The 27,905-nt window shown below is 42.4% G+C and overlaps 3 protein-coding genes across 5 annotated transcripts in view; 1 reads left to right on the top strand and 2 right to left on the bottom strand.

Annotated features, from left to right (window-relative positions):
• LOC121614960 (microtubule cross-linking factor 1) overlaps positions 1-10,722 on the bottom strand; it is a 70,698-nt gene extending 59,976 nt beyond the window's left edge. For all 3 annotated transcript variants that reach the window (XM_041949068.1, XM_041949067.1, XM_041949069.1), the window contains exons 1-3: positions 9,429-10,722; positions 3,918-4,142; positions 2,606-2,764 (exon numbers count right to left, since the gene is read on the bottom strand). In XM_041949068.1, the coding sequence (XP_041805002.1) occupies positions 2,606-2,764; positions 3,918-4,142; positions 9,429-10,280 (1,236 nt within the window). In that variant the 5' untranslated portion in view covers positions 10,281-10,722. The remainder of the gene's footprint in view (positions 1-2,605; positions 2,765-3,917; positions 4,143-9,428) is intronic.
• A 477-nt stretch (positions 10,723-11,199) lies between these two features.
• Positions 11,200-21,274, bottom strand: rab12 (RAB12, member RAS oncogene family). The gene is made up of 6 exons (XM_041949951.1): positions 20,891-21,274; positions 19,648-19,708; positions 16,511-16,649; positions 15,589-15,678; positions 14,416-14,520; positions 11,200-13,539 (listed from the first exon to the last, which is right to left on the bottom strand). Exons 1-6 carry the CDS (start codon positions 21,114-21,116, stop codon positions 13,432-13,434), a joined length of 729 nt encoding a protein of 242 aa, XP_041805885.1. The 5' UTR covers positions 21,117-21,274; the 3' UTR covers positions 11,200-13,431.
• A 971-nt stretch (positions 21,275-22,245) lies between these two features.
• On the top strand, positions 22,246-27,408 carry napgb (N-ethylmaleimide-sensitive factor attachment protein, gamma b). Its single transcript, XM_041949274.1, has 12 exons — positions 22,246-22,418; positions 22,704-22,771; positions 22,867-22,951; positions 23,041-23,058; positions 23,159-23,189; positions 23,281-23,390; positions 23,643-23,709; positions 23,794-23,864; positions 24,097-24,175; positions 24,750-24,829; positions 24,984-25,113; positions 26,173-27,408. The coding sequence occupies exons 1-12, from the start codon at positions 22,363-22,365 to the stop codon at positions 26,311-26,313; spliced, it is 936 nt and encodes a 311-aa protein (XP_041805208.1). The 5' UTR covers positions 22,246-22,362; the 3' UTR covers positions 26,314-27,408.
• Positions 27,409-27,905: the final 497 nt, after the last annotated feature.

The raw sequence follows: 27,905 nt of genomic DNA on the forward strand, positions 1-27,905 counted from the left end.
AGGTGTATTTCTGTGCAAGAGCAAAGGGCAGACTCTCAGATTCATTCATTTAAATTCATCCCGAACTAAGTGTTTGTAAACACTCTTATCATCTCCTGCTATCGACAATAAAAAGAAGAAATGGGTTACCCACTGTGCTGTATGAGTTTCACAGGGATCAAAGACTTTTAAATGAGTAGATGGTGATTAACTGCTGGAAAAATCCTGCACAAGAAACTAGATTCCATGCAACGAAAGTGTGAGTGCATTATAAATGCAGACCTCTGGTGTGTGTGTGTGTGGGGGGGGGGGGGGGGGGGGGGGCGAATGGCGTCACGTGATGCTGAAGTGCAGATCCAGAGACGGCTTGTGTTTTTCTGGGACGAACCTCGGGGGAACACACACACAAAAAATCTGCAATCATTTGGAGCAGCCGCTGTTTCAGCCTCCCTCGCCTCTTTCTCTGTGTACAAGAGAGTCTGTGTCATCCTGTGTTCTGTGTATCGCCATGCTGCTCGGAATTAAGGGACCGGAGCCACTGCAAGTACTATCGCTGCTGTGCAAATTGAAAAACTCCTCATGTGGAGCATCCGCTCACTTCAGTCTTACTGCTCGCCGGTCATTTTCTTGCACAAGGTTACCAGAGTCAAGCCATGACAACAAAAACCGGAGTTTGCATTTGCTGCATTAGCACGTCCGCCTGCTAATGCAGACGTGGATTTCCAGATTTTCAACCAGTGGACAGCCTACAGAGGCATCTAGCAGAGGTCACTGTGGCATGAGCTGGGAATCAAACCAGCAGCACACGTGATGACAGTAAAACAGAAACCGTGTCAGCTGCCAGAAGAGAGACACGTCTCCATACTGACTAGTCTGGCATTAGCCTACTTTCTCTTTGTTGCCAGACGGCATATTACCTGCTGTTGTCAAAATCGATTAGTCTAAGCAGCACTGAGAAGAGCCTCTGCTCATCTTGTTACCTGTAAGAGGAACCTTACTGCACTGTTATGAAAGCAATTACTCTCCCCACTGAGCCACGTGACAGCGCTGATACAAAAGTCCATAGACAAAAGTCTGAATTCTACAGCTATATTAGCAAATTAGGGGTGCGAATTCAATCAGTATCTCACAGTGTGCATGTGTGAGATTGTAATCCCAAGAAGAAATGTCTGAACTGATTAAAGACAACATGAACTTGATGTGTGTCTGTACATCTATAGTTAAAGTGCAACTGCTGGTAGCTAAAGAATGAGGTGCAGGTTGACCAAAACGTAAATGAACAAAAGCAGTGCTCACGTTTATCACATGCCATAACATTACACTTCCTGTTAATGTCACTCAAAGCAGAATGGGAACTGTGGTCCCAAAACTGAAAATATATGAATCTGAAATGAAAAAAAAAAACAAGGCAAGTGACAAAATCTATGAGAATGCACTTTTTTAAAATGTACACTATCAGACTATGACTGTGATATTAGGCTCAAACTATTTCTGATACATCACAGATGCCTCAAAATGGTTCTTATAACCCTAAAACACTGACATTCTCATCAATCCATTAAATCCATTTGTGGTGTTTTGAAAACTTTTTGACTTTACAGGCAAATGAATACACAAATAAATAAACTGCATTTTTCATAAAAAGCGTCCTGAATCATGTACTAAACCACTGAGATACCAACTAATGACCAACTAACTTCTGAGCAGCGTAATTCACTAACTAACTGCACACAGTAACTAAGACATGTACTGGCAATGCACGAGACTGTAAATAAATGAACAGAAAACCAAACAGCCTACCAACAGATCCGTGTGCACACTGCTAAAAAAATACAGTAACAGACCTGGTTTTGACTGGCGCTGAGCACAAACCCTCTAGGCTAGAAGAAGTTGTTGAACTTCTTTCCAGATAGACGTTTATAGGAACTGACTTGGACTTCTTCTTTGAGCTGGAGGTTAAACACATCTCAGCTGTGACGGAGAGTGCTGGTTGCACCTTCAGGTACGTTTTAGCAGTACTGTAGCTCTACGTGGATATCAGCAGTATTCTTGCAGCACTCGGGAGCTTCAAAGTGTGGATGCATCTAACCCACCATTTCTTCTGTAACTACCAGAACTGAGTAAATAAGGACATGTTCATATTGTTGCATAAAAACAATGTGCTTGTAGACTAAAGTTGCTCAGACTGTTTTGAAAGGGCTGTCAAGGAGCGGTTAAGTGATCGATGAAATTAATTCCCAGCTGATCAGGCTAACGATCTGACGTCCTGTTAGCTGAGCTTTCCCTCATATATATGCAGGTAGTTAGGAGGCCGCAACACTGACTAGCATTTCACAGGAGGCTGGAGAATTATCCACCAACCACCAACACGGTTGTCATTTTCACGGCTTTTCTGGAGACTACCGCGACACACTCTCAAAAGAATAGTCTCATTGCTCATTCACCAACAGGCCCGAGCAGATTCTCAAGACGATGTTTTTTCTCTTTGTATCTGAGAACTCTTTGTTGCTTTGTTTCTGCAATGGAATATTAGCATCTACTGAGGCGCCAACACTTTGTTGCACGCTTGAAAGCAAGTGTTTCCCAGCGTCGTATCAAAAAGCGTCTCTGTGGCTAATCCTCTCACCTCTTTGGTCCTCTCCAGCTCGTTGTGCAGCGCCTGTTTGGAAATCTCCACCTCGATGATCTTTTGTCTGAGCAGCTCGTTCTCGTCCTCGGCCCTGCTGCGTTTGTCCTCCACGCTCTCCAGCTCGTTGTGCAAGCGCACCGACACGTCTTTGGCCACCTGAGATCAGACAGATTCAAGAGCAAGCACATGCAGTTCAGACAACAGATAAGAAAATACGGGTGCCTTTAAGACACACTATGCACCATTTGTATATTAATATGGGCTCACACCTTAACACCAATGCACACACAGTCAGCTCTATAAGTATTAAACCGGCGACACAGTTTTTGTTCTTTTGGCTCTGTACACCACCACAATGGATTTGAAACAAAACAATTAGTATGAGCCTTCAGTGCCGACTTTCAGCTTTAATTTGAAGGCTCATTTGTCTTTTGGTACCCTGAAATGTGGAGTCTACGCATAAAAATGGTTGTAATTCCCGCACAGTGCATCCTATATTGGCTGTCAATACCCTCAAATTAAAGCTGATGATCTGCACTGAAAGCTCATATTAACTGATTTTTTGCAAATCCAATGCAGAGCCAAAATAACAAAACAGGTGTCCAAACACCAAACAACCCACTATATCAAGCAGGTATCTGTGTTCAAAGTCACTAAATCGATGCACAGTCCTGTCATCCACAGCTGATCTGACTACTTCATTAAAACAGAGCAGTGCTGAAATGATCCGTCAATAATTGTGAACTGAATATTTTTCTGTTGTGGACAGTTGATCAGGCACAACAAGCAATTTTTAAGATGCTACTTTGGCCTCTGGGAACTTGTAATGGACAATTTTGGCTATTTTTGTTGTTTAATGGACAAAAGGACAAATAAAAGAAGGAATTGATGAACCCATGATGAAAATAACCATTAATTGCAGTGGAGTAAAAAGGCTCTCTGCATTTCAGTGAATGTGAACTCCAGTCGGATTTATTGCAAATCAATGATTCACTTTGAGTCAAACCATTTCTCACGGTTTTCCCAACACTGAAGAAGTGCTGTGGGTCACTAGTTTAAGAAACTTCTAATCCAGTTTAGATATATATTTCATTAGCCCGGGTTCAGTGGAGACCCTGAATGTCTTTAAGATTCTGTTTTAAAGCTTTAGCAGGTCGCAGTGATGAAATTCTGGGGAAATACTTGTAGTAATCTGGAATTAAATCTAAAAACACTGAATAAAAGCATGAAGTAAGAGGCATCGGTGACTTTTTAAACCTCAATACAAAGACACCAGCATACATACAGACACTGACACACTCTCACAGACCTTCAAGTCCTGCTCCAGACTACGGAGCAGCTCTCCGTCCACGTGGCCGGTCTGCGCGACCCGCAGGCTCTTCTGCTCGGCCTTTCGCAGGCGGTACTGCAGGATGCGGCAGTTCTTGTTGGAGCGGTCGAGTTCCCGCCGCAGCTCCTGCAGCTGGTAGACCTCCTCCTCCAGGTAGCTGTCTCGCATCTCCTCCATCTCCGCCCGCAGCTCGTCCACTTCATCCTGAGAGACACACACAGGGAACGTAGAGCCTGAAACTTGGGTTCGGTAAAACTTCCACACTCCCACAATCAATCATAATGTTGATGCCCAACATCTGTGCCAGTTCATGTTTTTTTTTTCTCTTTTCAAGCTGACATTTACTGTCATCTAAATAGTGCTGACTCTCATGTTTATGCTGCATTGATGTTATCATTCTGTTTTGCAAACAGCAGCAAGTACGTCCAAGTGTTCTGTGCGTAAAGGTCAAAGGTAATGACTTGGGCTCACTTTAAATGCTATGACTGTGAATGATGTGCTGTCATTTCTGTAGCAACAATACTCCTGTTGGTACACACAAGAAATATTGGCTGGCAGCTCCAAAGTCGCTGTATTTGTGGAGTAATTATTATCAAGCATCCCCTATCGCAGGCATTTCAAACTGATTCCATAAAGGGCCGTGTGGCTGCAGGTTTTCTTTCCAACCAAGGAGGAGCACACCAGGCTGGAATCAAGTAATCAGCTGATTTCAGTCTTCAGCTGATAACTAATGATCCCTTGATGTTGATTGGTTGGCCTGGTGTGCGCCTCTTTGGTTGGAAAACCTGCAGCCGCACGGCCCTTTATGGAATCAGTTTGATATATGTGCCCTATCAGCTGCCATGTTTATTAAAGTATACAACCCTGATTCCCAAAGAGTTGTGATGCTGTTTAAAATATTAATAAAAACAGAATCAATCATTTGCAAATGAACTGTGTTCCTGAGCCCATGTATTAATCTCCTTTATACAATCGTGTGTTCACAAAGTGGTGAACCTCGCTCCATCCCTGCAGCCTTTCCAGGATGCTCCTTCCATACCCAATCATGATGCTATCACCTGTTACCAATCAACCTGTTTACCTGTGGAATGATCCAAACAGGTGTTTTTCCACATCTTTCTCAGTCTTTTGTTGCTCCTGTCCCAACTTGTTTGAAACATGTTGCTGCATCAAATTCAGAATAAGCAGATATTTACAACAATCAATGAAGCTGATGAGGTCAAACAGTAAATATATTGCCTTTGTACCGTTTTCAGTTGAGTATGTGTATTAGGGACGCACTGGTTTAACATAGCGTCCTAACTTTTTTGAAATTGGCTTGGAAGTTTTGGACACACCACATCACAGGTTGATGATACTCCTGGAGTCTGACCAGAAGTGGACTGAAATGAGTTTTTCCTGAGGGTGGCGATCATCCCACAAAATCATCACCATCAAAAGGGATAAACGGATAGAAAGCTATCTGCGTCCCTGGAAGCCGAGGACGCAATTAAGATTTTTTAATAATGTCATCTTGAGATCACAGGTTCATTATCCCGTGAACTCGAGAAAATAAAAGGTCGATTTCTCGAGACACCGAGTTAATTTATCACAAGAATACAAGCTTTGTTTTCTCAAGACAACAGGACAGTTACAGAGAACTCGAAAATGAGTTTCTGGCTCATTTTATCACACCTGATTTCAGCCTTCAAGATCACTGTCCTGACTGTCGGGGAGGATTCATGACTGAACAGCACAGTTACAGGCATTTATCAGCGCAATCACCGAGGTGCACTCGCCTGTGAAGTTGCAGGCAGGCTAGTCTACTCCTTCAGTGACGAGAGCTGATCTGAATGTTATCTCTAACAGAGAGACACAATGCAGTTTCTGCCCGTGTTAGACCTTGATTGAGGTACAGATGTGTTGATCAATAACGGAGACTCTGAGATCTGACATTTTCATCAGTTACATCAGTTGTTACAGTTGTCAAGACGCTGTCCTTACATGCTGGCGTGGCGCTCCTGACCTCTGATAAACATTACAAGTAACAAGAAGAAATGACCTCGTGTTTTCTCGTGATAGCAGTTTGATTACCTCGTTAACGTCAAAAAATATTAACAGCACAGGCATTCTCAGCCTCTACCACCAACGTTTAATTGTGATGTTTTAGCTCCACTTCCATGTATGTCTGTGTGTCTTTGCACTTGTCTATTTATTATGCATTAAAAAAGATATATTTGAGAAAAAGCTAATGGATTGTTTAACATGTTCAGCTTCTGGGTAGTATGAATGTGCTTAGCATTTATTCAGAAATTCTGACTCGAGGTCTGTCTTTAGAGGAAAGGTCAAGAAGGTCACCAAATATCTGACCTGACAGGGAAGCAAGACAAAAACTCCGGGGGGTCAAAGACAGACCAAGTGATGTAACGATTGCTGGGGCTTAAGAGCTGCCACTGATATGTCAGAAATACTGATATAACCTATTTCTTCTGCTCGTTTCTGCCATTTTCTGCCCGTATTGTCAGTGATTTTAGAGTTCAGCAGAAAACGGGACACACAGATAACACTGATATACACATTTTCAATAACAGCACAAGGGCAGAACTTCACAGAACTTTTAGGCGTTTCAGGTATAAAGCGATTATGGAGGAGATGCAGTATAATATACCTTTGTAGATTATGCTAATACTTTCATATGATTACAGTATGAGTTCCAGTAATGCAAGTACTCTTAGTGCTGATGATGTAACAACACTAGCTGGCTCTAAGCATCTTATCTCTTGGATTGGATATATTCATATTCCCCATCTCTCATCAACATGAGACAGCCCAGCCTTGAACTGAGGTTGAAAGAGATAGATTTATCTGGAGTACTACGATAGTTTGTTTGGTAACCTCCGGGGTATAAGTTTGCCTCCTTCCTGAGGAATCAGTTTGCTCAGTAGATTTCCCCTGGGATGGACGTTCACAGGGTTTGACCGGCACCTGATGAAAAGACAATGGGATGCTGAAGGGAAGAGAGCGTCAATTAATGAAAACTAAATCTATCCTCATTTGGAAAAGCACAGAGCTCATTGTTATCAGAGGAGGGCCCTGGAGGAGGGAGCTAATGACCTCGCACACGGTCGGCCCAATCGATGGCCAGGTTAAAAGCAGAGGCAGAGGCAGAACGGCATCCTGGGAGCAGGTGCATTTAGATTATATCACTGATGATTGTGGAGCGTGTGAACAGCGAGTCATCACCAGGACTTAGTCATCTCTGTGTTAACTGCGGATACTTTCACTGAGCAGCTGCTGTAAATAATTAGAAAAACGTTGCTCCTGAACTCCGACATTACTGATTTGTCTACTGATTACTTTCTCAATTAAAAGTCTAGTCTAGGAACTGTCAAAAATCTGTGAAAAAAATGTGCTTGTCACAATTTCTCCTGACCCGAAGATGACGCCTCCATATTAGCAGTTTTTTCTATGCAAAGCTCACAGATATTAAATTTGCTATCAGACATGACAAAGCAGCAAATCCTCGTGTTTGACAAACTGGACTCAGCAGATGTTCATGCACTGTTGCATGAAAAATGCAAAAGAAAATATACGCAAATAAAATCTCCATCAATCGACTAATCAATAATTAACCAAGCTGTAGAGAAACCATCAGAAATCCAGTCCATTCATCGCTTGCTAGATTGAGAGTAAAATTCAAGCAGCGACAATTTTGATAATCCGTTAATCATTTAAGTCAATTTTCAAGGAAAAATGGCAAAAACTTGCTGCTACCAGCATCTGAAATGTGACATTTTGCTGCTTTTCCTTTTTTTTATATGACAGTAAAATAAATATTGTTTGAGTTTAGGACGATTTTTCAGAAAAACAAGCATTTTAGGACGTCACCCTCTGGGAATTCTCACAATTTTCTGCCAAATTATGTATCATTACTTTGTTAATCGGAAAGCATTCAGCAGATTGTCAATGAAAATAACTCGGGCTGCAGCAAATGATTTGCTTCATTATTGATTAATCAATAATTTTCTCCATTCACTGATTAACTGTTTCATCGGTAGGCATCACAATGCCCATTGTTGTCTCTGACCAACAACCCAAAATCCAAAGATATTCAATTTAAGCAACAAATATTTAGATTTAAGAGGCTGGCAGCAAGTGTTTTGCATTTTTGCTCGATCGATGACTCAATGTGATCAATTGATTTCAAGAATAGCTGCAGATAACTGCTAGCTGCAACCCCAAAAATCAGCTTCTTGGTGCAGCGATGTGTAGACACAATAACATACATACAATGACTTGTCTTTCGCTCTTCATGCAATCAAAAGAGGCACAAAATACCAGAAATACAATCTAGATTAAAACTAAGAGGTGCCAACATTAGATAAATATGTTAAACATATTTGCTCATAAGCAGCAGAGGAGGCAGCGGTGGGGACTCCCAAACACTATGGGACATGGGAGGAGGGGTGGGGGAGGTAGAGGAGTTCACCTCAGAGTCCCAGCTGGCAGACTGACAGCCAGGCAGGAGGGCGTTTGAACCCAACACACATGGGACATCTGACTGTTATCAAGTCCTGTGGGATAAAGCCATTACAGCCAGAGCCAGTAAAGCTGATTAACTCTCTTGTGTTTCCACCAGCCAGAGAGAGAGACACAGACATGCGTGATCAAGTTTGAAATAATACTCAGAGTAACATGCAAATAAACCCGAAAAAAGAGGAAAAACTGCAAGATTGTTTGCCGCATTATCTGTTTGCCTCCCCTCCCCAACTTATGGGGGATAGCCTACTTAAAGAAGGGGGGAGGGGGATCCTGCATGATATCTTCAAGCAGGATCCTCATCCAATAGATAAAATACAACGATGGCGAACAAAACACTGGTTAAAAAACTACTGTGCATCCCTGAAGGCAATCTGTTCACGTCATTACAAGGAAATGATGCTGCTTTGTGTCCCAAATGCAACAGAGAGGGGGGGCAAAATGTTGACTCCTTCTGTCAAAATAGACTTTGATGAGCTGACAGCAACTCTATAAAAAACTGAACGTGTAAGGACACACCAGGGCGAAGCCACTATCAATAAAACTCCCATCAATAAAGGTCAAATCCACGGGGAAGCCCGGGAAGGTTAAAAAGACGACATGATGGATGGAGAGTCGGCAGAGGGACTTCATGGGGTGACAGCTGTGCGTTAGAGGAAACGCGCTCACATTGTAATAGTTTATACATTTAGGTTATGCTTTCCATTAGTGAGCAGGTGGAAGCTGCTGAAGGACAATTTGAAACCAGGTGAAGGCAGGGGCTGAACCCGGGACTGTCCTGGGATGGGACAGTTCAGGGTCCTCTTTGGGAAAGCTGCTGCAGGACCGGAGCTTAAATGAACCGGCAAAAACAAAAGCGGTGCCTTTTTAAATGGGACTTTTGAATGAGATGTTTGCAGAAATCTCATGCCACAAATGAACACAGCAGCCACACTCGCCTGCCTTTAACTTGTTGAGATAGCATCGCCATACCTTGAGGTAGTCGTTTTCAGATCTCAGATCCTCAACCTCCCGCAGCAGGTCGTCCTCAGCTCCATCCTTGGTGGCCGGCAGTCTGAATTGTGCGCTTGATGAGGGTTTCTCCTGCTTGTGTTTCTCCCCGTGCGCCCCCGGAGCGGGCTGAGCCTGAGACATGCTTCCCTTGGCGGCGGAAGCCTCGGTTGTGCGCAGTGGAGCATCGGCAGCCGCTCCGGTCGCCTCTGCCCGCAGCGGATTATCGGCTCCCAGCTGATCACGGTCACTAGAGCCGGTACCGGACTCAGCGTCGCTACTAGCGGCCGGAGCCAGCCTCTGCTCGTCCGACAGCGGCTCGGACGGGCAGTCTGACAGGTCTGAGCTGCTGTCGGTCTGGCTGACCCGGCCGAGAGGCGCTCCGGTCGGTACCCGGATCGGGGATCCATGGCTGAGAGGGCCCGGGGACCCCGAGGCTAGTTTCCCCTTCTTGCTTTTGGCGAGGATCGGACTGCTGGTGCTGTCCGGTTTGATGCCGGCGGCTTTGGGCTCGGCTGCTGCATGCTGGGGCACCTTTGTGGGCTTCTTCGCCACGGAAGACTTGGCGTTACTTTTTGCCGTGGCTAGTTTCTCTTTCGACCCGGTTGTGTTGCGTCTGGAGCTGCGGCTCGGATGGGCCAAGGGCAGTGTGGCAGACTGCTGCTGCTTGTTGAGTTTGGGGGATTTTGGTACGATGGCAGGTGGCTTGGTGGAGCGGGAGTGCACATCCTTGAGGAAGGGTCTGGCCGGGGAAGGCGCTCGGTTCAGTCTCTTCTTCTCCAACTGGTGGTTCTGCGGTTTGGTGTCGCTGCCAGAGCCATTGGAGCTCTCCATTATACACCGACACCGGCAGCAGGAGGGCGATGAAGGAAACGATCAATCCACAGCACCGCGGAAAATCTCTGACATGCGACACCAGGAAAGCAGCCAGGTTTCTCTACCTTCTTCCTTGTCGGGTTGGGGATGCGCATCCTGCGTTGTGCTGGGTGTTTTACTCCATCTCGTCTGCATTCACCAGGTTGTCATTGTAGTCCCCTCTGCTTGTAGCCCCCTGCAATAAAAAAGGGATTACTGGGACGAATGGGATGACAGACAGGTTGCATCTGCAGACGGAGCTCGTAATGCTCAAGTTGCCAAGAAAAGAGTCAGTCGGAGTCACATCAGCCCTCTTCTTCTTCCACAGATCCGGTCTCCATCCCCCTGTTACACCGGGCTGCGAGCGTTGGGCCCCCGCGTCTCGTACCCCTTCCCACTCCCTCCTATCTGACATGTAAGATCTGCAATCGCTGCGGTGCGAGGCTCGACGCCCGTGATTTTCTGCGGGGCGCATGCGCCGATGCCTCACGAGCGCCCAAGCACACCCCTTGTTTTCTCCGGGACCAGGTCTGACACGCTTTGGTGCGCATGCCCTAATGACACGCACCCTATTGGCCGCTGAACACCTTCACATGAGGCGCAGAGATGGATTCAGGAGACACCGATACTCACCTCTTTCTATGGAAAACCTGGAGCCAGTCCCTCTAAATCAGATCCTCAAATCAATGGTTTTATCCCCACGACACCAATTTTAATGTGTTATCTGTACTAGGAAGTACAAACAACACGTGTATAGTATCTGTCAATGAGTGGAATGATTAAAATTTAGCAAATTATCAGTTTGGTGTTCCTGGTATCCACTCAAGGACGCCAGCAATGCCACAGATCCTCCATTTGGAAAGACAAACACCACCAAACAGTAGAGTCAAGACCATGATCTGGTAATAAATATAGATATCTTTAATTGCATTTCATTAGTTCGAGAATGCCACAAGTTATAAATACCACAAATCTGCTTTAAACATGCCAAAACGTTTCAAAGACTTATTACAGGTTTACTACAAAGTACAGTCTTCCATCTTAAAGGATACACATTTCAAATAAAAGCATTTTTGTAAAATGTATATTTAAAACACTGAGTAGTATAAGGCTTGGCTATTAAAACAAAGACCACAGGGGTTAGTGCCAAATGCTAAAAGTCAAGGGGACAAATGAAAGGTTTGATTCCAAAAAAAAAAAAAAACAATATCAAAAGAAGTGTTATTTCAGTAAAGTTGGAGAGTTTGTATGCACGTCGCTGGCTGATAATCTTATTGCAAGATGTGCTTGGATGTCTGTCAGTTTTGTTAGCAAAGGTCTCACACTTTCAACACGTTTCTTTTGGTACGAAACCATTCGTTTGTTAGGATATATGATGTGCCATTTTAAATCCACAAAAGCTTGATGGTAACATAAAACTTACAAAAAAAAAAAGAAAGTTATGGATAGGGTGTCAGTTTAAGTCATTTTAAATCAGGTCCTTTGAATGGGCTCGTCCTTCCTCACCCTCAAACTTTTACTTCGACATGGAAAAACAAAACAAACGCTCACAGTGCTACATTGCTAATATTGCATTAATTGAACAAAAAAAGACGGAAGAATTAGATGATTATTATTGTCTACCAGGACAGGAGGGCTTAACATGCATAGCCTAATTATTTAGAAAATGTGCAAGTTCTGGGATATCTCCATACTGGTCTGTAACAAACTGCCGAATCATAAATTCAGAACTGCTGCCCTCCTCTGAAAAACACAGAAACCTCCCATTCAAGCAGGATTTTTATGAATGTGTTTATTTATTTGCTATGAAACTCTAAACAAATCAACTCTGCAGTAAAAGCCTGTCAAAAGTAGCAGATATGAGCCAATTAAAGTTTCCTGAGTCATTCAAATACGAAACAAACCTTCCTGCACGCTTCCCTCAAGGAAGGGAGACCAAACATTCCTCTCTAAGCCGTATCTGAATTCAGAGGAAAAACATCAAAGACAAAACCCTTTGCAATATTAGTAACAAAACCAAAACAAAGGCTAAAACCGTGTGTTTGTGTGTGTGTGTACTTGCTACTTAATGTCTCTATTTCCTCTAAAAAGCCAGCAGCACACATGGAGAATGCCCCTGCGAAAACACCAATCCCTCAAAGACTACATTACCCATCTCTCCTTGCATCACCGTCCCACTTCAACAGGGTGTGGAAGAGCTCAGAGCGGCCACTACCGAGGCAACATTGATCTTCACTACCACTAAAAACTACAAGTTGTGCACTTTTTTCTGCATGTCAGCTTAACTAGGTAAGATGGATTGTAGTGCAAAACATTACAATTTGTACAAATGTGAAATGAGCCATTCCAGCCTCTTTAATACCTTAAGGCTAAGGAATACAGACTGATATGATCACCACACAACCACCTCGTGCTGGCGACTAAAATCTGCACCTTGTCCAGTCATTACAGCAACACACTTCATTTACACCATGTGCTTTTGTTTACCTCAAGTCAACTCGCCACTTGGTAATAATACCTATTAATAAGAATACAAAACTACTGTACCTAGACCCAGAATTTAAACTAAGCTGAAGAGATGTGAGATATTGTTATCCCTTTTCTGTAAGATATATGATGCAGAGATACCAGACCATCAGGGAAACTCAACTCAGACAATGTCAAACTTAGTGTACAGTATGTGTGAGGACTTTTTTTTTTTTTACAGAAACAGGAAGAGAACAAGCTGTAAAGTCCTCAATAGTCCCCCTCCTTGTAAATGTGCAACTGCTTCCAGAGGGCTCTCTACCTCGAAGGCACCTGCGTGGCACAGCTAGCCTAACGGTCCAAGGAATGAGGTAGTCTGGGGTCAAGTGTAGACAGACGGGTGGTAGGAAGTGGGTGATTCACCAGGCCTAAGTGTTAGTGTAGTAAATGTCATTGTGTACAGTTACAAAACAGGAGAAGACAATACTGGTTGTTAAGAGAGTCCATGCATCTTAAATCAGCAGTAACTCCAAACTGCTGCTGTTTGCTGCCCCCTGGTGGCCACATTGGTACTCTGCATGTGTGAGCTGAGAGTGTGAGTGTGTGTGTTTGAGTGTGTGTGTTTGTGTGTGTGTGGGTGTGTGATGGGGGACCACTCTGACTCTCAGCAACAGCGCATGCGGGGAGGCGGCAACTCCGGAGGCACTTCCGGTTCAGGCTGCAGAGACAGGACACTGTTGGAAAGCTCCTTGTTGGGAACCTCCAGAGGCATCTGTTGCATCAGGAACAAAGGACGAGTCAGAGAAGACACAGTTAATGCAATACATTTTAGACAGTATGCTTATGCTGACATCCACAGTGACTGAGTTGAGTGCAACAACCAAGTAAGACCCAATCTGTATAAAAGAAAGATAACAAGAAACTAAACTTTATGGAGGAAAAGAATCACAGCATCTTGATTATTTAAAATGTAAAGATCCTGGCACAAAGTGTTGAATTTAGCAGGGTTAAGACAGTTTGTATTGATTTGTTATGGGATAGTATTATACTGCTGCACTATAGAGAGAGAGTAGGGTTTTGCTTCTCATTCAATTCAATGAAGAACAGGGCGAGACACATTCACTTGTGTTCCTATCCTGCCTCATTCTGACCACACCATGAAAGTAAATTCCACCATACAGTCTGACTGCACCTCCGCAGGCAAATTACAAGACAGGCACTGATAACAAAGCTCAATCAATAAACCGGTCAGCCAATATCATCAACCGATATTAGCTTGTCACATATACAGTATGTCAGTATTGGCCAATAAGTGACAAGAAACTGTAGCAACAAAATGGCACAGACATGCTTGCAGTAATCTAGAAACAGTATCCCCATAATACAGTTTGTCCACCAGGAAGCACTTAAAAGTATAGAAATGTCTATAAAATGTCCCGTCTGTGCCTATCTTGGTCACAATTCCTTAACAACGATATCTAAGGAATCCTGACTGAAAATGTAGCTTCATGTTATGCTTTTATGTTAAAAACTGAGCATTGGCTAATACATTATAACAAGATTCTTTCAACTTTCAAACATGAATATTGCCGTCAACCTCAAAAAAATAAAATACATTTTGGTCAGGCTGTACTGACAAGTCACCAACCTTGCTAAGGATGTCATCCACAAGCTTCAGGAAGATCTCGTCGACATTGAAGTTATCCTTGGCACTAGCTTCGCAGAAGCGCATTCCACTTATTCGAGAGGCGAACTGTAACATAGAGTCAGAGGAAAATTAGCTCAATGTCAGCAAAGAATATATGAATCACACTAAGAGCAGAAATTCAGGGGAACAAGACAGAACAAACTTCCTCAACAATCGGAAACTTCATGAAAACGTCTTCCCTCTAGATTTAATGGAACTGCTGTATAAGCATGCTGCTATGCTAATGCTACTATGCAAAATCTCATGTCGGTGTCCGGAGTCGGGCATCGGTGTTATCAATGTGTGTCTTTAAAGTACACAAAGTGCATGTTCAAGTCAATCAATCCGCCCTATGTGTGGGTGGTATACCCTCAGCCACGACTTGGATGTTGCAATACAGTCATTACCCTGACAAATGTGTTAGCATATTAAAATTCTCAAGTGCTCAAATGTGGCTGCGATGTCAACATTACGGCTCATTTGAAGCCCCATTTAAATAACCAGAGCAGTAGCTTGGATGTGGGAAACTGTTGTCTCACGCTGCTGTTCGTGACATCTCACACAGCCAGAGCTAACGTTATCTCTTCATACTGCAACACAAGCTCAGCTGCTCGTGTTGTTACAGTAAAGCCTCCGCTGCTGTGCGCCGCGTCTCTATGTGTGTCTGAACTTATATGATATACTATGAGTTTTCCGCCAGATAAATGCTGTTGACATGCCTAATCCTTCCCCTTGTCTGACTCTGAGAATGAATCACATTACATTTAATAATTTTCCTACATTATGGGGAAGGGTTACTCCTTCCAAAGCACGTGTAGGCCTATACCTCAATTTCATTCCTATTTGGAGCCAATAAACACATCTGTTTCTGTGATCATTGTTTCTTTCTTAAGGTATTTTCCCCTACATTGCCAATAGAGCTTAATGATGTAGAATCATATTTCGAGTGGAGTATCCCTTTTATTTTTGCAATACTTGTATATAATACAGTCACCCTAAAAAACAAAAAAAATACCATGATATATCTATTGTTTGTACTACACAATCTTCTCTCTGATCTGTTCAAATTTTAGACATTGAACATGTGGGTCTGTGATACGATGGTGAAAGGGAGCATATGTGTGCTGAACCTACCCTCTCTCCCTGCTGTTTGGAGATGATACGATCAGTCTCGCAGTCCAGCTTGTTCCCGACCAGGAGAAGCTCTGCTTCCTCTGAGGCGTACTGACACAAAACAGCAAGCAGAGAGGAGACATGTCAGGAGTCATCAGCCTCCCATTCCAGAAAAAAACAAGCCAGATTACTGCAACCAAATCTGTTCAGCACACTGTCACCATGAAGACTGGTTCCACAGTACAGCAATTAAACATCAGAAAAATGACTCATTGAGGTTTTAGGCAGTGGGATTTGGCAGCATTACAACTCACTTTTTGGGAGATCTTGGATCTCTAGGATTATAAAGGGACTACAGGGACAGAATTTGCTTCACTGATCCATTTCTGTGATGCTAAGGTGGGACATGCAATGAATGCTGAACATTAAGCACAGTTCTACTGTTCATCCCCATACAGGCCTTGGTCATGATTGTTAAAAAACACATTTGCAGAATGGTTACCAAAACTGTTAATTTATGTTATGGGCTGTGTAAAGAAAATTAACATCAGCTGATGTATCATTATCAGAGTTTTTCTTTTTTAGTTTAAAATATCAAGCTCAGCCTCAAAAATCCAGTGTCTGTTCAGTATTAACTGAGACAGTGTTTCTGCAAAATGACACCACAAAAAACACCTCTAGCTCCAGTAACTGCTGCCAGAGCCAGTGAGATAAAAGACAGAGCTAGAGGTGAAGCTATCAGGGGAGGTATGGCTGTGCTGGCCTTAAACCTCAGTGCCAGATGCTTGGCAGAATCCAAAGACATGTTTTGTGACTGCACAAGAGAAAAAGGTGAAGTTGTAACAGACTTTCTGACATCTCTGGCATAAAATAACAATAACAGCAGGAGGATAACGCAGAAAAGTCACATTGCTCTGATGAGATCTTTAAGAAGTTTGTTTACCTTGTCTATCATTTTCATCCATTTGGGCAGGTCGTCAAAGGTCTCCTGCTTTGTGATATCGTACACTAGCACTATTCCCTTGGCACTTCTGTAGTAGGCTGATGTGATGCTGTTGAACCTCTCCTGGCCAGCGGTGTCCCTGGGTGAAATGAATGAAACCCAATATAATCAAAAGTCTGCACAGTGTGCAGTGCATGATCACAAAGATCTCTGGGAATACTAAACAGCTGATTGGGTGATTTGATCCAAGAACTGTTCATCCATTAAATATGACTATGACTGGATCAAACAACAAAATGATCAATGCCATTAATCAATAATGCTGATATATTCAAAGAACTTCAATCTTTTTTGTTAGCATGTCCGTCATACATTTTAAAGCACTAACCACTCTTAATGTGGGCTAAATCTGGTCTCCACATTATCATCTAGTATCTAGCTAAAAGAAGACAGATCTGAAGAGTTTTGTTCCAAAATGAGACATTTATAGTTTGAGAAAAGACGACATCCAATGAACAGACATGAAGTGATTGCTAACTTTACTTTATAACACACTGGAATTGTACGCAGATATAAGTGTTTCATAATGTATATACGGGAACTCAAAAGAAGAGGCTGCTGTAGAAAAAAAAGACAACATAGTAAAACACTGTTGTAATAATGTCAAATATGTCTTCAGAGAAGTTATAAAGCATAAAAACTTGTCTAAAATGTCCTTATATCTGCTTACAACTACATTATAGTGTTAAAAACAATTTATTAATGTTAATGCAATGTTTTAAAATGCCCAAATGAAAGTGTTACTATTCACTCAAACTGAAAATTATAGTCTTTTTTTGACAGACACTTGAAATTAGACGTATCCACCCAAACTACATATACTGCACTTTGGAAACTAACTCTTCTTTTTAAAAGTGTAAACTTGCAAAAACATTTTTAAACGCATGATTAGGTGATGTTATGATTCAGCTGATACATCTGGTTAGCAGCATGATGAGCAGGTGGAGCTCCACTCACAGAGCAGTGTTACTGTACCTTCAGCCAGCTAGTCTCTCCCTGTTCCCCATGTGAGTCACAGTCAGGCTTATGAGCAGAAGAGCGGACAGAGACACAGCAGCACAGTGGCGGGGTTAGGGGAGGCCGGGCGCGGCAGTGATGGAGCTTGATGTGAGCAGTTCAACATGAGAGATGAGACACACTGAGGACGGCCATCCCGAGCGGACAGAGGAACGGGGATAAAACGGGACGTGGTAAAGGGTAGATGTGGTGTGGATGTGGGAGGGCAGATGGGGTGTTAATGAACAGGACAGATGCGTTAGTGAAATAAGCGATGGAGTTCCCACATTTTAGCCCAACGCGGTCACTAAAATGAAACAAGCTTTCCTGACTGTAATTTGTGGCATGATACTCATTTTTTTCAACCCTTGGACTAACACACTAGATTTTTTTCAAAATGTAATTAAGGCCTAGTTGTAGTCACAAGACACAAGCTGAGGCATCACAGATTCAAATCAGTGAAAGAACATCCTCCCTCTAGCTGGCAGGCAATTGGAGCAAAAATACTGGTGGTTTAAGAGCTCTGACTCACTGCCCACATGTCTAATTTTTTACAATTCAGATAGTACATGAGAATGATGTAGGGAAACAAAAAGGCAGTCCAGTCTGATTATCAAGCTACAATAACACTGTATGTCTCCAGAGGCCAGCTGTTCTCACTAACTGATTGATGACAGTACTGTTAGCGTTTCTTATTAATATTATTATCATTATTATAGCAAGACTATTTTCAGAGAAATCTGACAATAAAGTGAAATTAATTCAAAATCAAACTACTGCTACTTATCAGCACTTTAAAAAGAATGTGCAAATGGTGTTAGTGCTCAGTTTGGACAATGACAATTCTGCAGGTTTGTCAGATGGAAGAAACACAGTAGACATCACTTCAAAAATTGGGTTGGCTTTAGCGTGCAGTGTAGTTTCCAGTAATTATTCAAATTTGGGTGTATACAAAATACACAGTACATATGGCGACGCTGAACTGCCATTTCTCTTATGACTGCCAGCAAGGAGCCATATCACATGTCCTCCTGACCAACCAGTATGACATGATCTCTCACTGACTCCCCACTAATAACAACTACTGATAATTGCATCGGTTTAAATGTAAGTCACCAGCTGCCACTGCCTGTGTTTGAAGGTCTCTGTGATGCTTGCATCTGCTGTGGTTTTACTGTGAAATATTCAACTGTATTAGAATCAAAGTGCAGTTAAACCTTGAAATGAGTTAATCGAGCATAGCATTTCATGAATGTAAAAATATCTATTTTGAACTATCATGTGTTTTCTACAGCTGCAATGATTAATCTATTAGTTGTCAACTACTAAACAGATCACCAACTATTCTGACAATTGATTAATCAGTTTGAGTATGTGTTTAAGAAAAAAATCCGTCTTATTCCAGCTTCTTAAATGTGAATATAATCTGGTTTCTTCACTCCTCTATGACAATAAGACGAATATATTTGGGTTGTGGACAAAACAAGACATCTTAGGACGTCATCTTGGTCTTTGGGAAACACTGACAGATGTTTTTCACCATTTTCTGACATTTTATAGACCAAGCAACTGATAAATTGATCAAGAAAATAGTAAACACATTAGTCAACGGTGAAAATAATCATTAGCTGCAGCCCTTGTGTTTTCTGTGTGTTTTCAAGTGTGTGCAGCAAATTAGAAAAAAAATGCAAAATGTAAAGGTAATAACAATAGCGCCTGAAGTAACCAAGAATAAAGTGTAGTTAGAACTTGCCATATCTAGACAACAACAGATTAGTATGATCATGTGCTGCAACAAATGAAGTTAAAAGTCCAGCTGCAGCCACAGGTTTTTAATGAGAGTTTGAATAAAAACCATCTCATGCCATTTTAATGGTTGACAAAACATGTTTTGGCAATCCAAAACATGCAATGATGTTATTTTTAGGAAAATATTTCCTTTTTGCACATGCATTAGCTATCCAGCACCCAGTAAGCCACCAGTAGTGTTTGTTAGAGCAGCCTGCAGGGTGACAGGACTGACAGTGAAAATGCACCATGCAGAGGAAAAAAGGAACTGGAGACTTCTGCCAGTTACTCACCATATCTGTAGTCTGATCTTCTTCCCTCTCAGCTCCACTGTCTTGATTTTGAAGTCAACTCCTATGAGGGGAGTCAGAAACAAACATGTGGACACACACAAGTACCAGCATTTCCTGTTTAGTTTTGGCCTTATGTGGGTAGAATTTCAGTTAGTTTGTTGGTTTATGAAAAAATACTTTCCTTATTTGTATTAAAGAGTTATGGATGGTTAAATATGTAAATTTAATGGTAGGTTTCCTTGGATTATAGCTGCAAAGCAATGAGTAAAGCACTTCGATCTGTGTCGTACTTGTAAAATCACATTCACAGTGATCTTCCATGATAAGGAAACTGAGATTTGAAAGCATTTTCAGAGAGAAATGAGTGACAAGTTATTCCCTCCATGGTCTCTGTGATCAAACAAACACAGTATTAGTGACGAGCTGTGTCACAGGAATGACAGGGCACGAAATGGAGCTCAGCCACGGCAGCTGCTTCTATGTGACTATTTTGGGATTGGACATTATGGCTGACTGTGTGCTGGTCACAGGACTGTTTACACAATTACACATATTTATGATTTTGTTTATTTCAAGAAGACAGCATCTATAACCATGGCACACCAATTTGTCACAAGATACTCTTGCACTCAATTAAATACCAGTGACCACTCAGCTAAAGTAGTTGTGTTTATATGTAGAATAGATATGTACAAATATGCAATGTGTCATCTTACGTCGAAATATGAAAAATGGCTGTTTAGAAATAGAGATGGCACTCGATGGGACAGGACTATACCCTGATGTAAATAAAAAGGGTAACCAGTAAGTTAATTATTTACTGGATTGCTTCACATTCATGCTTTTCATGTAATAGGTTAACAATTCTCTTCCCTACAGTGTCGGGCTCTAAAATGCCTAACAGGACTCAATTTAACCGCCTAAAAGTACAACAGCCACCCAAAACACGATTCCAAAGCTCCAACGTGTGTTTACTTCATAGCAATACAGTGTGATAGCTAACGTTGAGTCATTTTGTTAGCTGAAGGTGTTGTTATTGCCGTTAGCTCAAGTTAGCTAGCTACAGCCAGTAGTGTATCCCCTGTTGAGCCCTATTACACGGAAAAGTATGAGACAAAACGTTAATAACGTCCAGCCCTTAGTAGTTCAAGTGGCTTGCCTCCAGTAAGTAGACAGAGCCCTGCTGAATGCTGTCAATAAAAAGTTGACAAAAACAAGTGCCGTGAACGCCACCTTTCCTCACCTACGGTCGACTTGCAAGCTTCGCAGAAAGTGTCGTCGGTAAACCTCTCCATGATGCTGGTTTTACCAACACCACGGGAGCCAATAATGATAATTTGAAGTTTAAAATCAGCGGGCCTGGGAGGCATCTTCCTGCGGCGCGACTGAGCCCCCAGAGCGGGGGACGAGCTCGCGGAGCCCCCGCCGCCACCGGCGGCCCTCCGCGGAATGTCATATCTCGGATCCATCAGTAATTCCACATTTGTAATTTGCAAGAGAAACCAGACAAACACGCGCAAACGGTTACACAAGCGATATAATTAGCTATTCCAACTTTCATTGGTCAGCGTGGAAGTTTGGGAAAGTTTGTCGCTCGCCGACAGTTGTTGTTGTTCAGCCATTAGAGACCGGAGCCGTCATGACGTCATTGACCGCACTGCAACACACTTCCGCTTCCGTTCCGCTCCTCTATAATCCTCTAACTAGTAATTTCTTCTAAAACAAATAGTCGTGGTTTGCAGTTATTTAAGAACAAATGAGCAGCTGTTAATTAGAATAACAATAATTAAAACTTGTGTGTTCCTTGCCTGAAATTACTGTCAGTTCTGAATGAGGCCAATATTTTCCCTTTGTCAATAAAATCAGTTTGGCAGAAATTTCTCTGACATTTAAATAAAGTCATAGTGGACCCACCCACCAATATTTGGACTTAAGTGCAGAGGCCATAGCCAGGTGTAGCCCCCCCACGCCAACATAATAAAAATTATATTCTGATATTCAACAACTGCTTATAGACAGAACAACCTGTGGTACCTGTGGTGAAGGGTCACATCTTCCCAATTCCACACTATATACTAAACTATATACAGTATATACTGTACACATATTTTTTAAGTATACTGAAGTATGTTGTGTTTAAGTTTTTCTATGATGGAATATCTGGCTTCAAGTTTGCTGTGGGGTAATTTGTGGTAATTAATTTAATAATATTAGATTTTGACAACTCCTCTAGACAAGGCCACACGATTAGCAGGACCAAAATAATTTCAGTGTCAGTTGCTATTATGTGATTTAGTTCTGCATATTCCCATACAGACTATAAATAAAATAAAAATATTTCACACTGCTGCACACTAGTAAGGCCAGAGCTTTTGGGCTCCCTGAAGTTTGGCAATCGCCCCTTTAATTCCTGAGACTGTGTCATAATCCTGCCACAGAGCAAAGAAATAAGTTGAGTCAAGTAATGTTCGAAGATACAGCCTGAAATCAGAATCACTGATTAAAAAGGCTGAGAAACCCAACAGCAACCAATCAGTCAGCCAGCGTATGGCATTGCAGGTGTGTTTGGTCCTCGGCGGCTCCCGTAGCCTGCGACACTGGAAGACGACGTTGCGCTTGAGGATGAGTTCCTGCTAATCCAAAATCGACGAAAACAACGTCCATAACAGCTTATCCATAACAAATCCGTTATATAGCATTGACATAATTAACAGCATGGCCGCTCAGAAGATAAATGAAGCGCATGAGCACATAGCTAAAGCTGAAAAATGGTGAGTTACGGTAAAAAAAAAAATCTCGTTTCGTTTCTGTCCAGGAAGCAGCAGCTTGTTTTACTATGATGTTAGCTAAGCTAGCTTTAAAGGCCACTGGTGCGTTTTCAGGCGGGCTTATGCAATGTAAACTGACAATATGTTTGTATCATCAGTTGATCATAGGTGGGTTAAGTAGATAATAAATGAGCCACGCTGTCTTTTTCTGCAGCTGTCAGTCAGCTGAGCATGTAGCTGAATCTGCTAGCTTCAGCCATTCATCATTTGCTCGTCATGTTGTTGTAGCTTAAAGACAAGTCTGACGAAGTGGAAGCCTGATTTTGACAGCGCTGCATCAGAATACGCCAAAGCAGGTAATCTAAAATCAATATTAGTCCTTAATTTAAGTAACCCGTCGACAGATTTCCCACATTTTACTGCTAACTACCTGTCTGTGCCCTGTTTTCAGCTGTTTGCTTCAAGAACGCGAAGCAGTACGATCAAGCAAAGGATGCTTATCTGAAGGAGGCTGAATATCACACAGAAAACAAAGCGTATCCTCTCTGAACTCTGTGCAGAGCTGCATGACATGACTCTGCTGTCCTTTCACTCTGTCTTGTACTTTCCTTAACGTGCCCTGCAGGCTTTTTCATGCTGCAAAGTAAGTATCCTGTGTTATAATCCCATTAATAACACAGCAGCAAACCTAATAATAATAAAAAAAACTGTTGTTTTACTCAGACTCTCCTCCTCTTCCTCAGGGCTATCGAACAGGCGGGTATGATGATGAAGGTGAGCGCAACCGTCAAGCTCATTGATGGGTAGATGTTTGTAAAACGTCTGCAGCAGGATGGTGACTTTGCTGTGTTTGCACCTGCAACAGGAACAAAAGAAGATGCCCGAGGCCATCCAGTACATAGAGAAAGCCTGTATGATGTACATGGAGAATGGGACTCCTGACACTGCCGCCATGGCTCTGGACCGGGCTGGAAAGTAAAAATAGCACCTTATTCCTCTGTACTACCTCGACACGACGTTGCTGATTCAACCTTTGATTAAACATATTTCGATGGAGGTTTCCTTATGTATTGTATTTATTTTTTTTGTTCTGCATTGCTGCTTTTTAATGTGTTTGTTAATCAACTCAGAGTAGTGGTAATCGTGTTATCTGGTACTGTACCCTGTAGCTCAGGGACCAGAGAAAACTTTTCTTCATCTAAAATCTTTTTCTTGTATCATTCCCAGATTGATAGAGCCTATAAACCTAGAGAAAGCTGTGGACCTGTATCAGAAGGCAGCTGGCGTGTTTGAGGTGAGACTGAGCTTTTCAGAATAACTGGCTGATTGTTGGTTTGATCTATTTTCACTTCTGTACATCCACGTTGTCTCCCTGTAGAATGAGGACCGCCTGCGTCAGGCCGTGGAGCTGCTGGGAAAAGCCTCCAGACTTCTGGTCAGGTTAAAAAGGTACAGGGAAGAGGGGACATTAACACTAATCACCTGTGCTGCCAAATATTAGGTTACAGCTGTCCTTTGTGCTACGAACCAGAAAGCTTTCAGTAATAACACATTCACATATCTGGATTCACATGACACTGGGACGAATGGACACAGGACATTTGTCTGTGTCTGTATCTGACGTTAAACTGCAGAACCTGCTCCTCATCATCTCTCGCTGTGTTCCGTTTTTTTTAACCAGGCTGGACGAAGCAGCCGTCGCTCTGCAGAAAGAGAAGAACATGTACAAAGAGATTGAGAACTTCCCCATGTGCTTCAAGGTGAGTCAATGTTTTGTTGTTATGTCATTAAAGTCTCTGTGCACATTCATCCAAATTAATGGTAGCTCTTCATATTAAAGTACAAATATTCACCATTAACTAGCTGCTTACCAGCATGCAACATATTAGCATATGGGCTCTTGATTAGTCATGAGAAAGCACTGCATCTACTAGACCATTAACGAAGAGTTTAACATTAATAACCTCCTAATTACTGCTTATTGAAAGTAAGGAAGAAAGTTGTTGCACATGAATTATGATGTTATTAACTTGACTCTAGCCATTAATATTAACGTAATTAAAAATGTAGTGGTGTCGCTGCAGGGTATATGAGACAAAAACAGCCTGTTGGTGAGTTTATACCTCTCTGCTCATCAGTACAGCACAGCAGAGTAAACACAGGACTGTTGCTTCAGTATAAATTAAACGTATTTAACATATTTGTTGGTGTTTGTGATGATGTTAAGGGGCTGTTCTGGAGCTGACCTCTGACCTCTTATGACCGTAAACGCGTCAAAGCACATTATTCAGTGCATGTTAATCACACACTCGCTCTGTGCTTTTCACTCTTCAGAAAACGACTGCTCAAGTGCTGATCCATCTTCACAGAGGGGACTACGTAGCAGCCGATAAATGTGTCCGAGAGAGTTACAGGTATGTGTCGTCGCAGTCCGTCATTTCTGTGATCTGTGGCCTGCTGGCACGACAAGGGAGTCACCTTGACGTGGCCTCACCTTCGTGGTCGCATGACACGTCTGCCACTTTAAACTGAAGATAATTACATGAAGTGCTGCTTGGTCTCCACCAGTCTGCCCGGCTACAGTGGAAGCGAAGATTGTGTTGCTATGGAGACGCTACTGCAGGGCTACGACGAGCAGGATGAGGACCAGGTCTACCGCGTGTGCAACTCACCTTTACTGAAGTACATGGACAATGACGTGAGTACTAGAATTACAAATACTTGCGGGTGTATATATACGGTATACTTTTTATTTAGCCGACAGTATCTGTCTTCTGGCTTCAGTTTGATCAGGCGCTGAAGTTTGATATGATAGTTGAACTCCAGCCATATTAAAATCCTGTAGTATTTTATTTAAAGCCAAATTTGTTTGCTATGACAGACTGGTTTTTATTCATGGTCTGCTGGATTGGGCTTCTATGAGCGAGCTGATATTAAATTGTATTTTTTGGGGAAAGAAACATTTGCAGAAGCCCTTTTCTGATGCAGTTAACATCACAGGGGGAGGTGGGAAATGAAGTATTCAGTGTGCTCTGCAATTTAACTCATCGTCCTGCACAGCATTTTAATGTGGTGAAACTACAGGACTTTTTTGGATAAAGGTGAAACGTGTCACAACATGTCATTATAAATGAAGCACTGTGGCGCGACAGAGATGCCCCGGCCTAAAAATCAGACTTTCCAGACGCATGGGAACATGCTTTTTCGGTACAGACTCCAGCAAAAGTCGCATCATCGTCATTTCTATATTTATTTCAGCAAGAAAAGCTGCTGGTAATGATAGCTGGGGTGGGGGTGAAAAATTACCCACATCTGACGGTGTTTAAATCACTGACCAGGTAATGTTAAAATCCCCCTGAGTCCTTCCAGAGAGATAGATCCAGTCTGAACTGTTTTTTAGTTTTTATATATAAACGGTTTATCACTCAAAAGCTGAACTGATCCGCTTCATCACGACTGTTTGGGTGTGGTTTGATTCAAATATTCCTTAACAGGTAAGGTGATTGGTGCGCAAACATATGACATCATCTTTTTCCAACAGAGAGCCGTCTGTTTCAGCCACCGTCACAGGCCCAGACAAAAACAGAGGCACATACAGTGAATCTCTCACTTGAAATAACCGAACCTGGTCCAGCTTCTGAAGCAGTGTTCATGTGGGACCCCATCGATCGTAGTAAGAAGCTGACTGCGAGAATGCGTGTTCAGGCTCTTTAAAATCTGAGATCTGATGTCACGTTTTGTCCCCGGTGCCTCACAGTACGCCAAGCTGGCCATCTCCCTGAGGGTACCTGGAGGAGGAGGGAAGAAGAAGAAGGCTGCTGCCGCTCCACAAGGCGGCGCCAGTGGGGCGCCGGCTGCCGCCGAGGAGGATGATGATTATGAGGGAGGGCTGTGTTAGCCTTCAGCCTCCGGAGTGCCGACTCTACCCATCTGCTGCTGCACCACAACACCCTCTGTGTACGACTTAAAAACCTTGACAAACCCTTTGAGCTCTGAGGCCCAGATGTGTGGCTGTTTGATCGTTATTGTGCAACCAATAAGAAAAAAAAAGCTAATTTCAAACCCGCAACAGTTGCAGCTGGTGTCACAGGAGAGTCGAAGCGAGTTTAAGCAGCCTTTTCATTTGTGTTTCTTTGAGCTGGATCCTCGGTGTAATGGAAAATCTTCAATGTTCAATAATGTATGAAAGCCTGTTGTATGTAAATGCTCTAATATTTCTTGTCTCCGTGAAGCTGTAAATTCTGCTGTTATTGTCTGTGAGTAGAGTCTTAAGATTGTTGTAGGTATATTAAAATCAGAAACTCTAAATATGCTCTAATGGGTTGATCAATGTATAGGTGTTTATTTGTACAGAGGTAATTTATTCAGTATTCATGGCTGCGGCCTGTTGAAAATGTTACTGGAACAATATATGCAATCAGTTTGGTAATGCATGTTTGGAATAACGGTGACTCAAAATCAAAGCTATGAATTTGTGGAAACTCATGCTTAAAAACGATGGCACGGTTGTCTTTAGCACTGGCGCTTATTCGAGTTATTCAAGAAATTTCAACGTATGGTTCCTGATGGCGCAGCTTGTAGCTAATTGTAGACTGTTTTTGTTTGTCTACCTCAAGGTGTGTGTTATCTTCCACCTTAAAAAAAAAAAGCTAGCCATGGCTGTGTCTTTATTTCCAGCTTCCACAGAACTATCCTTGAATCTAAGCGTCTAAAACATGAAAAAGGGACCATGCAGCGATGTTTTCAGTGCATTTTCCCCATTGATTTCCTTCCTAATGCTGAATTTATAATTTAGCTTATTGCTCATACTGTAAATGTGAGAAACTATTAAGACAAGATGATTTACCTGCCAATTAAAATTATTCTGACACCACATAACTAAAGGTGATAAAGGGATTGTTTACATTTTTATTTGTGCTGTTGCCCACTTCTCGAATATTCCTCCAAAGCATATCCAAACTTTGCACATGCATCAATAAACATTTCCATTGTTGTGGCATTTCATGGTCTCTGTGCATTTCCTTAAATGAGTCAGCAGACAGATTCTACGCAGCAGCGAGATGAACGGCCCCTGACAGAGACGTAGCGACTGTGAAGCTTCCCAGACGGCCCTAAAGGAAGGGGAGGAATCTATCTGTTACACTTCCTGCTAATGGCCTCCTATTAATTGCATCATAACCAAGTGGTTGAACCTCTTTCATACAACAAATGGATTCAAAGATTATGGGAACAGAATGGGGTGGAGCAAGTACATGCACAGTCTTGCCAGTTGTCCAGGGTGGTGGTTGCAGCCCTAATGCTGCATGTGACTATATTTATGCAATATGGCCGACACACACTCCAACACTAGGCATTTATGTGATTAGTCCACTACAGTTTCCATTCTCTTCACACTACACCTCTATTCTTCTCCTACACCATTCCTGTATTAGAGCACTATAACTTTTCATTATTAATATTCTTTTATGAAATGCAATAAAAAAAATCGGA

Source organism: Chelmon rostratus, chromosome 12 (assembly GCF_017976325.1).
Source record: "Chelmon rostratus isolate fCheRos1 chromosome 12, fCheRos1.pri, whole genome shotgun sequence".
In the NCBI taxonomy this organism is placed as follows: domain Eukaryota; kingdom Metazoa; phylum Chordata; class Actinopteri; order Chaetodontiformes; family Chaetodontidae; genus Chelmon; species Chelmon rostratus.

Coding starts and splice junctions, on each gene's coding strand:
- napgb (XM_041949274.1), top strand. CDS start 22,363: ATGGCCGCTCAGAAGATAAATGAAGCGCATGAGCACATAGCTAAAGCT. Junction 23,391..23,642: donor GCTCTGGACCGGGCTGGAAA/GTAAAAATAGCA, acceptor TATCATTCCCAG/ATTGATAGAGCCTATAAACC. Junction 24,176..24,749: donor ACTTCCCCATGTGCTTCAAG/GTGAGTCAATGT, acceptor TTCACTCTTCAG/AAAACGACTGCTCAAGTGCT.
- rab12 (XM_041949951.1), bottom strand. CDS start 21,116: ATGGATCCGAGATATGACATTCCGCGGAGGGCCGCCGGTGGCGGCGGG. Junction 19,709..20,890: donor AGCTTGCAAGTCGACCGTAG/GTGAGGAAAGGT, acceptor CTCCCCTCATAG/GAGTTGACTTCAAAATCAAG. Junction 15,679..16,510: donor GGATGAAAATGATAGACAAG/GTAAACAAACTT, acceptor GTTTTGTGTCAG/TACGCCTCAGAGGAAGCAGA.